The following is a 13,738-nucleotide window of genomic DNA, read 5'->3' as shown; positions in this document are numbered from 1 at the left end:
AGTTTCTAGTTGTAATGAAATGGTTTTTTTACCAGCGAGTTTTTACCTCTAGGATTCGCTAATAAGTTACTGTATCTTTGCTAGAGGTAATTTATTGGTTATCATTATTTTAATAACACGAGTTTAAGCAATTTTTTGATAAATATTAAGTTTTTCAATATTTCTGAAAATTATTGTTTCAAGTTTTGATGAGCCAGTGAAACTATTTAACTTTTGAATTAGTAATACTGGAGAGTCTGTGGAGAGAATGAGAGGGTTCTAAAAGTGTTTATTTTTTGAAATTAAGCAAGATTTTAAAATTTGGAATTGTCTTTCAATTTTTTGAAAATTTTTTGTCATTTACTAGCCAAAGTTGAATTATCTTTACTGGCCAACAAAACCTTTTTCGGTCTTGATGATGGCAGAACTCAACAGACCAAAAGACAAATTTTTGAAACTTTAAATCTTAAACATTTTTTCTGAAGCATTTCATATTTCTTGTTTATCTACCTTTAGTGGATAATTAATCTTTCAATTCTTGTGATTTTTTGGCTAGGATTGTTCTGCTAGTCAGATACATTAGTTCTGAGTTTTTTCGAGTTTTTCATTCATTACTTTGGGTTGTTAATGAGGACTTGTTAACTCCTGCTATGTTTTTTTACAACTCAACAAATTTGATTTGTTTTGGTGCGCCGTCTTTTTTAGATCTGTTCACGGTTTTTTGGCTTTTTCACGTCAGTGAGAAGTCACATTAGAGTAGAGATTTTGTCCACACTGAAATAGTAAAGGGAGCGAAAAAATGAGTAGGTTAGGCGTGGCTTTCTTCAAAATAGCTTTAAAGTGGATTGAGAAATTAGTGTGGCGGTTTTTGAGATGGACTTTTTTATCAGCTGAGTGAATTTGACTTCTGCTTTCCGAGTTTCCTCCCTTCAGTGCTTTTATGACGGTACATATGTGTTCTTATTGTGCCTTTTTGACTTTGCTAGAATTCATTATGAGGCAGCTGAAACTTTTTTAACTTTGCCACAATTTGCTGTCATAAAATATTATTTAGTTTTGGATTTTGCCCGTTTTTCAATTTATCTGTTGTCTCAACTTTTTGTATCATCAATGACAGGTCAGATTGGTTGCTAATGGGGTATTAAAGAACCTAATTATTGGCTCGAGTTAAAAGATGGTAGTTTTCATGTCTTTGACACTACTTTTTCAAAAATTTTGAGTGAATTTTTGAGTTCTGCGAGTTTATTGTACTTTTTGATGTCATATCATTTATTTTCATTGGGAACAGGTCTCTGGTGCTGCTAATAGGTTTAAGTTTGTCGATTTATTCGTTTTTTCAAGCTAGTGCTTTCTATGACTTTGACATTAATTGTTTTTAATAAAAATTATCAATTTTTTTTCAGTTTTTCGAGTTTTTCTTTTCAACTTTGTCGGCTTAATTTAGTCATTATTGACAATTCTCATTGTTTGCTAAAAAACTTCGAAAAAAAATTAAAGCAAGTCATTTCAGTTCATAGCTATTCGTTTTTGTGAATTCTACGCTTGTTCGTTTTTTTAGTGATTCGTTTTCTTGGTGAAAAAAATCTTAGTGATTTCTTTAGTTGTGCTACTATTTGTTGTACTTATTGCTGTCTTATCACTTAATCTCATTGATGACAGGTCTCAATGGTGTTTTTTGAGGACTCAATTAATTGATGTAATTGTATCCTTCAGCAGCTGTTGCGTTCTGTGGCTGTTATACTAGGTGTTTTCAAAAGTTTCAGCGAGTTTTATCGTGATTTTTTGTTATTTTTGTCTTGTCGATGAAATCTCTGTATAGTATTAAAATATAAGACAAAAATAACCAAAAATCACGATAATTTTCGCTGAAATTTTTTGAAAACACCTACATCTAATGATTGGTTGCTAATGAGAATTGAAAGACTATTGTTGGCAGTTTGAGTTCATAGCAGTTGATTTTGATGTTGATCCTGTCTTTTCAAAAGATAAAAATTGAATTTTAGTCTTGCTTGTTTTTGTTCTTGTAATGTTTGTTTGCTTAGTCTTATTATTAACAGCTCTGATCTGCCTTTTAAAGCAAAGTAAATTAGGGCAGTAATTAATACAATTCTGTGTATATTTTTCAGGACTTGTCCTGCCGTGTTTTTTAATTTGTCTCCATCGATGATTCAGTGACTTATACAGCTTTGCAGTTAAAATTTGTGTGCGTGACGTCATCTGTTCTGCTTTTAGGTTTATTGCGTCACTTACTCACCCGAAAAAGAACTTCTAAACTTTCTTAATGAACTTTATTTTTTATGAACATTTATTAGTTAAAGATCAATAGTGTGCATCTAAATAGTGCCAAACGTATATGCCCAAATTCTTGAGTATTAGAGTCTTGAGGCTTTGATTTTGAATATAAATTTTCATAAAGCTCTATTAGGGCTTGTCCTTATAGAGCGTATGTGTCGTAAAAATGGGAGTCCAAATCTAACCCGAGAAGTCTAGTGGTCTATTAGAGACTGGTGGTTAATCAACGTGTCCACTACAGAATTTTTCTTTTTGGTCAACGGTTGGTTCACCATCCGTGTAAAATTCGCGTATATCTTGGTGGATTAATTTTGTGAAATGTTTTGGTGACTAGATGCCAATATGCATACAAAATTTGAAGGTTCCTAATGTCAGAACTGCATTTGGGCAAAGATCATTCAGTTTTGCTGTTCCTTATGAATGGAATCAGTTGCCTTTTGACGTAAAACTAATACCCCATGAGTTTGATTATCGGAAAAAACCGAAAACTGTTTAATTTAATCTTACCTATAATCAAATAATAATATTAGTCATCATCATTCCTTTATCGCCATATTCCACAACAAAGCCCTTGAACTCGTAAGATCGGTTTGTGGAACTGGCGAGATTAAATTGACTAAACGTTCCTGCCCAATTTAGCTGGGGCCCTCTATCGTAATGCCCGCTTGTATTGAACAAAAATTGTTTTAAAGTGTAAAGTTATCCAAGATAAAGGTAGCAAAAGCCGGTAGCAACGCACTAGCACCAAGATAAACCAACACTAATAAATCTTGAAAAGCAATAATGGCAAAGTTTTTAACACCTATCAGGTAATGATTTTCGCCTATTTTATGATAGGCACGTTCTGAGATTATTGAGCTTTGTTTTTCAGTGGTGGATACATGCTGGTTAAGGATCAGAAGCGCGTGACGTCATATGACTTCATGGCGGAGACGGCCGCTGACATCTCGTACTATGCAGGGGACACTAATAACAGGGTTGGTTATTACTTATCAAAACACCGGTGCAGTCAAACGAGAAATTAAAGGGTTGAAATGGAAATGTTAACTGCATAAAAATTATGAATGGTTTGTCGTTTCTAATATACGGAACTTTAATTGTATTAGGTCGCTGTCTTTTAATGACTGGAGGAGTGTCTTTTTTAAATCAATAGAAGTAAAAAAAATGCAACGCGAATTGCGAAGCAATAAAAATTCTTTGAATTTGACGCCAGAACTTGTCCTGCCATGTTTTTTTTGTTAAATGTTTTCACACATTTTTCATGACTCTGACCTTTCGAAACGCACTAAACAGGTAAAGCTCAGCGGGCATCAAGTTTCATTAGAGGCCCTTAGACGCATTTAGTAACCCCTCAAGTGCATAGAGTGGTGAAGCCTGTCTTTTTTTTCGAATTTTTTGTTGGACCAGTCTAAAATTGCAGTCTTCAAAAGTTGATAAAAGTCTGATACTGGAAATAATTACTTGTGATCATTTTAAGAACAATATCTTTAAGTACTCGAAACATAAACACGCAAATTTATTGCTTGTCAAAGAACCTCCTCCAAGGTTTAAAAGTCTACTGCATAGTTTCTAGTTGTAATGAAATGGTTTTTTACCAGCAAGTTTTTTTTACCTCAGTGCTTAAATAAAAGATACTGTATATTTGCTAGAGTTAATGAATTGGTTGTCATGATTTAAATTACACGAGTTATAGCAATTTTTTGATAAATATTAAATTTTCAATTTTTCTGAAATTTATTATTATGCTTCAAGTTTTTATGAGCCAGTGAAACTACTTAGCTTCTGAAATAGTAATACTGGAGAGTCTCTGGAGACAATGAATAGGTTCTAAAAGTGTTAATATTATGAAATTAAGCAAAATTTTATTAAAATTTGGAATTGTCTTTCAATTTTTTGAATTTTTTTGTCATTTACTAGCCAAAGCTTAATTATCTTCGCTGGCCAACAAAACTTTTTTGAGGTCTTAAGAATGTGTTAGATGGTAGAACTCAACAGACCAAAAGACAATTTTTGGAGACTTCAATTTTTGCACTTGTCAGTTTTTTCAAGAATTTGTCATGTTCCTTGTTTATCTACATTCAGTGGATAAATCTTTCGATTTTTGTGCGTGATTTTTATGGCTAGGATTGTTCTGCTGTTCAGGTACCTTAGTTCTGAGTTTTTCATGTTTGTCATTCATGACTTTGGATTGTCTTTGAGGACTTGTCCTGCTATGTTTTTTACAATTCAAAAAATTTATTGTTTTTTTTGTCTTTTTTTAAGATCTGTTCACAGATTTTTTTGCAGTTTCACGTCATTGAGAAGTCACCTTAGAGTGGTGATGTTGGTCACACTGAAATAGTAAGAGGAGCGAAAAATCAAGTAGGTTAGGTGTGACTTTTTTTCAAAAAAGCTTTAAAGTGGAGTGAGAAATTAGTGTGGCGGTTTTTGAGATATTTTTTTTTCAGGTGCGTGAATTGGACTTCTGTTTTCAGAGTTTCCTCCCCTTCAGTGCTTTTAAGACGGTACATAGTTGTCCTTTTTGTACCTTTTTGCCTTTGCTTGAATTCATTATAGATCAGCTAAAACTTTTTTTTAACTTTGCCACTATTTGTTGTCATGAAATATTAGTGATTTTTAGATTTTGCCCGTTTCTAATTTTATCTGTTGTCTTATCTTTCTTTATTATCAATAACATGTCTGATTGGTTGATAATGGGGCATAAAAAACCTAGTTATTGGCTCGAGTTAAAAGCTAGTGGTTTTCATGACTTTGACACTACTTTTTTCTCAAACATTTTGATTGATTTTTTGAGTTCTTTTTGAGTACTTTTTGATGTCTTATCATTTAATCTCACTGGGGACAGGTTTCTGATGCTGATAATAGGAATATGTATATGGATTTAATCGTTTTTGTTCGAAGCTAGTGCTTTCTATGACTTTGACATTAATTGTTTTCAATAATAATTATCGAATTTTTTTTATGGCTAGGATTGTTCTGCTGTTCAGGTACCTTAGTTTGAGTTTTTCATGTTTGTCATTCATGACTTTGGATTGTCTTTGAGGACTTGTCCTGCTATGTTTTTTTACAATTCAAAAAATTTATTGTTTTTTTTTGTCTTTTTTTAAGATCTGTTCACAGATTTTTTGGCAGTTTAACGTCATTGAGAAGTCACCTTAGAGTGGTGATGTTGGTCACACTGAAATAGTAAAGGGAGCGAAAAATCAAGTAGGTTAGGTGTGACTTTTTTCAAAAAAGCTTTAAAGTGGAGTGAGAAATTAGTGTGGCGATTTTTGAGATATTTTTTTTCAGGTGCGTGAATTTGACTTCTGTTTTCAGAGTTTCCTCCCCTTCAGTGCTTTTAAGACGGTACATAGTTGTTCTTTTTGTACCTTTTTGCCTTTGCTTGAATTCATTATAGATCAGCTAAAACTTTTTTTAACTTTGCCACTATTTGTTGTCATGAAATATTAGTGATTTTTAGATTTTGCCCGTTTCTAATTTTATCTGTTGTCTTATCTTTCTTTATTATCAATAACATGTCTGATTGGTTGATAATGGGGCATAAAAAAACCTAGTTAATGGCTCGAGTTAAAAGCTAGTGGTTTTCATGACTTTGACACTACTTTTTTCTCAAACATTTTGATTGATTTTTTGAGTTCTTTTTGAGTACTTTTTGATGTCTTATCATTTAATCTCACTGGGGACATGTTTCTGATGCTGATAATAGGAATATGTATATGGATTTAATCGTTTTTGTTCGAAGCTAGTGCTTTCTATGACTTTGACATTAATTGTTTTCAATAATAATTATCGAATTTTTTTTGAGTTTTTCGAGTTTTTCCAATTTTGTCGGCTTAACTTAGTCATTATTGACAATTCTCATTGGTTAGTAAAAAACTTAGAAAAACAATTAAAGCAAGTCATTTCAGTTCATAGCTATCAGTTTTTGTGAATTCTACGCTTGTTTGTTTTTTCTTAAAATCTTAGTGGTTTCTTTAGTTGTGTTACTATTTGTTGTACCTATTGCTGTCTTATCACTTAATCTCATTGATAACAAGTCTCAGTGGTGTTTGTTGAGGGCTCATTTAATTGATGTAATTGTATCCTTCAGTAGCTGTTGTTTCCTGTGGCTGTTATACTAGGTGTTTTCAAAAAGTTCCGAGTTTTATCGTAATTTGTTGATTTTTGCCTTATCATTTAATACTATTAGTGAGAGATTTCACCGACTTTTAATGATTGGCTGCTAATGAGAATAGGACTATTGTTGGCAATTTGAGTTCATAGCAGTTGTTTTTGATGTTGATCCTGTTTTTTTTTTAAAAAAAGTTGAATTTTTAGTCTTGCTTGTTTTTGTTCTTCAAGGCAAAGTAAATGATCTTCAGGGAATAAATAATTCAATTCTTTGAATTGCTTTCAGGACTTGTCCTGCCGTGTTTTTTAATTTGTCTTCATCGATGATTCAGTGACTTTTACAGCTTTGCAGTTAAAATTTGTTTGCGTGACGTCATCTGTTCTGCTTTTATGTCTATTGCGTCACTTACCTCACCCAAAAAAGAATTTTTCTTTTTTTAAACTTTCTTAAGGAACTTTGTTTTTTATAAACATTTATTAGTTAAAGATCAATAGTGTGCGTTTAAATAGTGGCAAACGTATATGCCCTAATTCTTGAGTATTTAGGTTTTGATTTTGAATATAAATTTTGAAAAATCTCTTAGGGCTTTTCCTTATAGAGCGTATGTGTCTAAAAAATGGGAGTCCGAATCTAACCCAAGAAGTCTAGTGGTCTATTAAAGACTGGTGGTTAATCTGGCTATCTTATTTTTTTAAGTTGTTTCAATTCAATGGAAGGCCACAAGAGATTTTCACGGCTGTCTTCCGGCAATCTGCGGGCTATGTTTAAGCATTTTTGCGCCTGACCGAATTGGAGTAATGATTTTGGTCGCGCCGAAACAGGAAGGCGAGCGAAAAAGGCAGAGGTTTTGCGGCGTGAAATTTTTCCACTCTTATTTTAAAGTAGAGTGAGAAAACGGTGTTTGGAGAAAAATTCGCTTTCTCGCTAGTGGTTCACATGCGGCAATTTTAGTTTGATTTTTTACCGTTTTCGATTTTTTAGATCAGTTTTTTTTTGGAAATGGTTTTCTCAATCCTTTAGAGTTCATGCTGGCCCTAGTTCTATAATTGAATCAATTTTCTGCTTACCGCTAGTGGTTTTTTGCTCACATGCGGCATTTTGACTGTGTTTTTCTTTTTTTTTAATTTTTTGATCTGATTTTCTTGGAAATGGTATTCCCAATTCACTCCTAGTCCGTTTTTGCTCTGGTTTTTTGCTTAGTCAATAAAAATTCTTTGAATTGGACGCCAGGACTTGTCCTGCCATGTTTTTTTTTGTTAAATGTTTTCACACATTTTTCATGACTCTGACCTTTCGAAACGCACTAAACAGGTAAAGCTCAGCGGGCATCAAATTTCATCAGATGCCCTTAGCCGCGTTTAGCAGTCCCTAAAGTGCTTAGAGTGGTGAAGCCTCTAAAGGCCGTATTTCAAAGTTAAAAGGTCATTTTTAGGAGTTTTTAAGTCCAAAATGTTGCAATTTTTCGCGTATTTTGTTTCAAATTTTTTTGTTGGACCAGTCTAAGTTTGAGGTTTGTAAAAGTTGATAAAAAGTCTTCTCCGGGAAATATTTAGGTATGATCTTTTTAAGAACAAAATCTTTGGGTACTCCAGATATAAACACGCAAATTTGTTGCGTGTCAAAGAACCTGTTCCAATGTTTGATGAGAGCTAACTGAATAGTTTCTAGTTGTAAAAGAATGGTGTTCAAAATTTTTACCAGCGACTTTTTCTGTACCAATGAAAATTCTTTGGATTGGACGTCCGGACTTGTCCGGCCATGTTTTTTTTGTAAAATGTTCTAACACCTTTTTCATGGCTTTGAGCTTTTGAAATGAGATGACCAGGTAAAGCTCAACGGGCATCAAGTTTCATTAGAGGCCCTTTGACGCATTTAGTAACCCCTCAAGTGCATAGAGTGGTGAAGCCTCTGTCTTTTTTTCGAATTTTGTGTTGGACCAGTCTAAAATTGCAGTCTTTTAAAGTTGATAAAAGTCTGATACTGGAAATAATTACTTGTGATCATTTTAAGAACAATATCTTTGAGTACTCGAAACATAAACACGCAAATTTATTGCTTGTCAAAGAACCTCCTCCAAGGTTTAAAAGTCTACTGCATAGTTTCTAGTTGTAATGAAATGGTTTTTTACCAGCAAGTTTTTTTTACCTCAGTGCTTAAATAAAAGATACTGTATATTTGCTAGAGTTAATGAATTGGTTGTCATGATTTAAATTACACGAGTTTTAGCAATTTTTTGATAAATATTAAATTTTCAATTTTTCTGAAATTTATTATTATGCTTCAAGTTTTTATGAGCCAGTGAAACTACTTAACTTCTGAAATAGTAATACTGGAGAGTCTGTGGAGACAATGAATGGGTTCTAAAAGTGTTAATATTATGAAATTAAGCAAAATTTCGTTAAAATTTGGAATTGTCTTTCAATTTTTTGAATTTTTTTTTGTCATTTACTAGCCAAAGTTTAATTATCTTCGCTGGCCAACAAAACTTTTTTGAGGTCTTAAGAATGTGTTAGATGGTAGAACTCAACAGACCAAAAGACAATTTTTGGAGACTTCAATTTTTGCACTTGTCAGTTTTTTGAAGAATTTGTCATATTCCTTGTTTATCTACCTTCAGTGGATAAATCTTTCGATTTTTGTGCGTGATTTTTATGGCTAGGATTGTTCTGCTGTTCAGGTACCTTAGTTCTGAGTTTTTCAAGTTTGTCATTCGTGACTTTGGATTGTCTTTGAGGACTTGTCCTGCTATGTTTTTTTACAATTCAAAAAATTTATTGTTTTGGTGCGCTGTCTTTTTTTAGGATCTGTTCAGATTTTTTGGCAGTTTCACGTCATTGAGAAGTCACATTAGAGTGGTGATGTTGGTCACACTGAAATAGTAAAGGGAGCGAAAAATCAAGTAGGTTAGGTGTGACTTTTTTTTCAAAATAGCTTTAAAGTGGAGTGAGAAATTAGTGTGGCGGTTTTTGAGATATTTTTTTTCAGGTGCGTGAATTTGACTTCTGTTTTCAGAGTTTCCTCCCCTTCAGTGCTTTTATGACGGTACATAGTTGTTCTTTTTGTACCGTTTTGCCTTTGCTTGAATTCATTATAGAGCAGCTAAAACTTTTTTTTAACTTTGCCACTATTTGTTGTCATGAAATATTAGTGATTTTTAGATTTTGCCCGTTTCTAATTTTATCTGTTGTCTTATCTTTCTTTAGTATCAATAACATGTCTGATTGGTTGATAATGGGGCATAAAAGAACCTAGTTAATGGCTCGAGTTAAAAGCTAGTGGTTTTCATGACTTTGACACTACTTTTTTCTCAAACATTTTGATTGATTTTTTGAGTTCTGCAAGTAGTTATTGTACTTTTTGATATCTTATCATTTAATCTCACTGGGGACAGGTTTCTAATGCTGATAATAGGAATATGTATATGGATTTAATCGTTTTTGTTCGAAGCTAGTGCTTTCTATGACTTTGACATTAATTGTTTTCAATAATAATTATCGAATTTTTTTTGAGTTTTTCGAGTTTTTCCAATTTTGTCGGCTTAACTTAGTCATTATTGACAATTCTCATTGGCTAGTAAAAAACTTAGAAAAACAATTAAAGCAAGTCATTTCAGTTCATAGCTATTCGTTTTTGTGAATTCTCTGCTTGTTTGTTTTTTCTTAAAATCTTAGTGGTTTCTTTAGTTGTGTTACTATTTGTAATCTCATTGATGACAAGTCTCAGTGGTGTTTGTTGAGGGCTCATTTAATTGATGTAATTGTATCCCTCAGTAGCTGTTGTTTCCTTTGGCTGTTATACTAGGTGTTTTCAAAAAGTTCCGGCAAGTTTTATCGTAATTTGTTGATTTTTGCCTTATCATTTAATACTATTAGTGAGAGATTTCATCGACTTTTAATGATTGGCTGCTAATGAGAATAGGACTATTGTTGGCAATTTGAGTTCATAGCAGTTGTTTTTGATGTTGATCCTGTTTTTTTTAAAAAAAGTGAATTTTTTGTCTTGCTTGTTTTTGTTCTTCAAGGCAAAGTAAATGATCTTCAGGGAATAAATTATTCAATTCTTTGAATTGCTTTCAGGACTTGTCCTGCCGTGTTTTTTAATTTGTCTCCATCGATGATTCAGTGACTTTTACAGCTTTGCAGTTAAAATTTGTTTGCGTGACGTCATCTGTTCTGCTTTTAAGTCTATTGCGTCACTTACCTCACCCAAAAAAGAATTTTTTTCTTTTTTTTAAACTTTCTTAATGAACTTTGTTTTTTATGAACATTTATTAGTTAAAGATCAATAGTGTGCGTATAAATAGTGGCAAACGTATATGCCCTAATTCTTGAGTATTTAGGTTTTGATTTTGAATATAAATTTTGAAAAAGCTCTTAGGGCTTTTCCTTATAGAGCGTATGTGTCTAAAAAATGGGAGTCCGAATCTAACCCAAGAAGTCTAGTGGTCTATTAAAGACTGGTGGTTAATCTGGCTATCTTATTTTTTTGAGTTGTTTCAATTCAATGGAAGGCCACAAGAGATTTTCACGGCTGTCTTCCGGCAATCTGCGGGCTATGTTTAAGCATTTTTGCGCCTGACCGAATTGGAGTAATGATTTTGGTCGCGCCGAAACAGGAAGGCGAGCGAAAAAGGCAGAGGTTTTGCGGCGTAAAATTTTTCCACTCTTATTTTAAAGTAGAGTGAGAAAACGGTGTTTTGACTTTTCATCGTCAAAAACGGGATAAACTGGTAGCGCTCGTTGGGCATTAAGTGGCCGAGCAGCTCTCTTAATGCGTTCAGGTCGGATGACGTGATAAAGAATATTTTTTTTGAAAATTTTGGGGGAACATTTTGTCTCTTTTAGTTATATCTGGACAATATAGCCATCACAACCGTAAGAAAAAACTTGGATCAAATTTTGACCGTTTTTAATAACTTTTTTGTTCAATTTCATCATTAGCTCCTTTTTCAACAGTTATAAAGCGGTTATACTTAACTGGTTTCATTCAGTTGTCTTCAAGTATTGCTGAACTTGTGGTGTTTGCTGCCTTTATTTTGTAGTTTGGAGTATCTGCAGTGACTAATATTGTTCTTTGATATAGAAATGGGAAAGATTTAATAGGCTTGTAAGCAAAAATGTTTGTACTTTAGACTTTGATTTGTTTTTTTTTTAAATAGGAAGCTCTACTTTTTTAATCGAGGTAATATTTGATTCAGTAATGATTGCGGTCTAAAAAGTTGTTTACCTGAGAAGTTGGTGACTGGTGTTGGATTGTTTTTGTTTACATTGTAAGGATAAATTTTGTTTTTATTCCTGGTTAAAATCACTGTTCTCCTCAATCCGTTAATAGTTCTCAAAATTTTTCATGGATATGAGTACAACACTAAAAACAAGTGAAACAAAAAAGGTTTGGTTTCTAATTTTTGACTTTTCGTGATGCTGTACAGGACAGATCAAGTGCCAACATGTAGTTCAAATAATGTTTGCCTGAGTTTTTTGCCATTTTTATTTTTGCGTTCAAGAAACAATTGAGATCAATATTGTATGTGGAATTTCTTACGGTATTGATTTCAGTTAGTTTCAGCTTCTTTGATTCGGTGCTCTTTTTACCATCTTTGATAATCAGGTCTTACTTTTTGGTGTTTGAAGGCAATTGTAACTGGTGATTGTAATGAAGAAAAGCAGGAAATGGAGAAGCGAGTGGTTTTGTGTTGTAGGTGTTGTTTTAAGTGTAATTTTAAACTGGAGCGAGAAATAATGTTTGAGCGGAAATTGGTACTGTCAGTAGTAATTTTTGTCAGTTCCGTTTTCACCGTTGTTTTTTGCAATTGGTTTTCAGAGTCCACTTTTAGTCATTTCGAGCTATTGTTTTGTATGGTGAATGACAATTTGCTTATTTGATAGTCATCAGTTGATGCTGTTTTTTAATTCATTGTCTTCCTCATTATTTGTTACGAAAGTTGAACGGTAACACTGACTTTTCGTTACTATGCCATTTAGCAGCTAAATTTATGCGGGTGACTCCATCTGTTACTGTAGCTACTGTCTCAGCATTCAATTTAACGACTATTGTCAAGTAATTTGAAGTTTTTGATCTTGACATGAGGTCGCTCGTTGAGTAAATTTGTTAATTTTTCATTTTGTTCAAAAATAAGGAAAAAGTTGTGCCTATCAGCCATTTGAAATCAAGTATTTTTTTCTGATATTTTTCAATCTTCGTTCAATTGGGAGGTTTTTCAGCACCTTTTTTAGTAATATGACGTCTAACGTTGCCATTTTCCTTATTATTTGCCATTGTATTTTTATTTTGTAGGGCAAAGAGGAGATTCTAATACCAGGCTATCTGAGTGGTCTCAAGAAGGCGCATATTGATTATGGGGAGGAGAAATGGGCTACTCTAATGGACAAGGCTGCCGATGTCGCATCAGCTTATGCAGTAACGCCATCTTTGAGTGAGAAAAATTGCGTTTCTGGTTTGCTATGTTTTTGAGATCATCCAAGAATAATATTTCTTTCCAAGGGTTTTGTCTTCAATGAATAAATAAGAAGAGTTTTGAAACATGAGAATTCAGTATTTTTTTCACAAAATTTCAATTCAAAAATATTTGGTATTGACTATGCTAAATTATATAATAAATTTTAATGTGTTTCAGCGACCGCTCTCAATGGTGTGCCTCAGGAATTCCGAACTGAAGAGTTTCAGAGTCTCTTCCTTACACCGAATGGATCGGTTCCAACTGTGAGCGCTTTTTTTATCAAGATTCGAGAATTGTATCGAGGCACTTCAGTCACCTGATAGCAATGTAAACCCAATTTAGAAAGTCCTCCGAGCGTCTTAATTGTAATATTTTGAAACAATGATAGAGAGTGTTTTCATTAGCTGGAGTATCAATATATGGATATATTAGTCTTGAATTTTTAAAGGTAAAACGAGTAAATTTTTAGATTTTGGTCAAACTTTTATTCTTTTATTACAAAGCAAATGAAACCTAAAATGTTTGAATAGCCTTCTAATAATAATCGATTAAAGTTCGTTTCCGTTGTCCTCGGAAGCCACGTGTCTTCATTAATAGCCGCCTTTGTCTTCTCACTCGTTCATAGCAATTATTGTAAACGTGTGTGTCCTTTACGACTCGAAGAGGAGTATTGATATTCTACAGTTTTTACGACTCGAAGAGGAGTGTTGAGATTCTACAGGTTTTTACGACTCGAAGAGGAGTATTCATATTCTACAGGCTTTTACGACTCGAAGAGGAGTATTGATATTCTACAGTTTTTTTTAGCAGAAAGCAAGTTTGGTCATGACTGGAATTTGACTTCTTTCTATTGAGCTTTTGCCTCAGTTTTTGATTGTTGACTTCTGTTTTCGAAC

General features: G+C 33.1%; 1 protein-coding gene across 1 annotated transcript in view; it reads left to right on the top strand.

The window, feature by feature from the left end:
- The window catches only part of LOC142354512 (glutathione hydrolase 7-like), a 65,000-nt gene that overhangs the window by 18,487 nt on the left and 32,775 nt on the right, over positions 1–13,738 (top strand). Inside the window, exons 3-5 of the mRNA XM_075406835.1 lie at positions 3,143–3,248; positions 12,680–12,818; positions 13,020–13,105. Coding sequence (XP_075262950.1) covers positions 3,143–3,248; positions 12,680–12,818; positions 13,020–13,105 — 331 coding nt within the window. The remainder of the gene's footprint in view (positions 1–3,142; positions 3,249–12,679; positions 12,819–13,019; positions 13,106–13,738) is intronic.

This window comes from Convolutriloba macropyga, chromosome 15 (genome assembly GCF_964194025.1).
Source record: "Convolutriloba macropyga chromosome 15, txConMacr16.3, whole genome shotgun sequence".
Taxonomy (NCBI): Eukaryota; Metazoa; Xenacoelomorpha; order Acoela; family Convolutidae; genus Convolutriloba; species Convolutriloba macropyga.
Note: the sequence above shows the minus strand (reverse complement) of the source record. Positions and strands in the feature narration are given on the sequence as shown.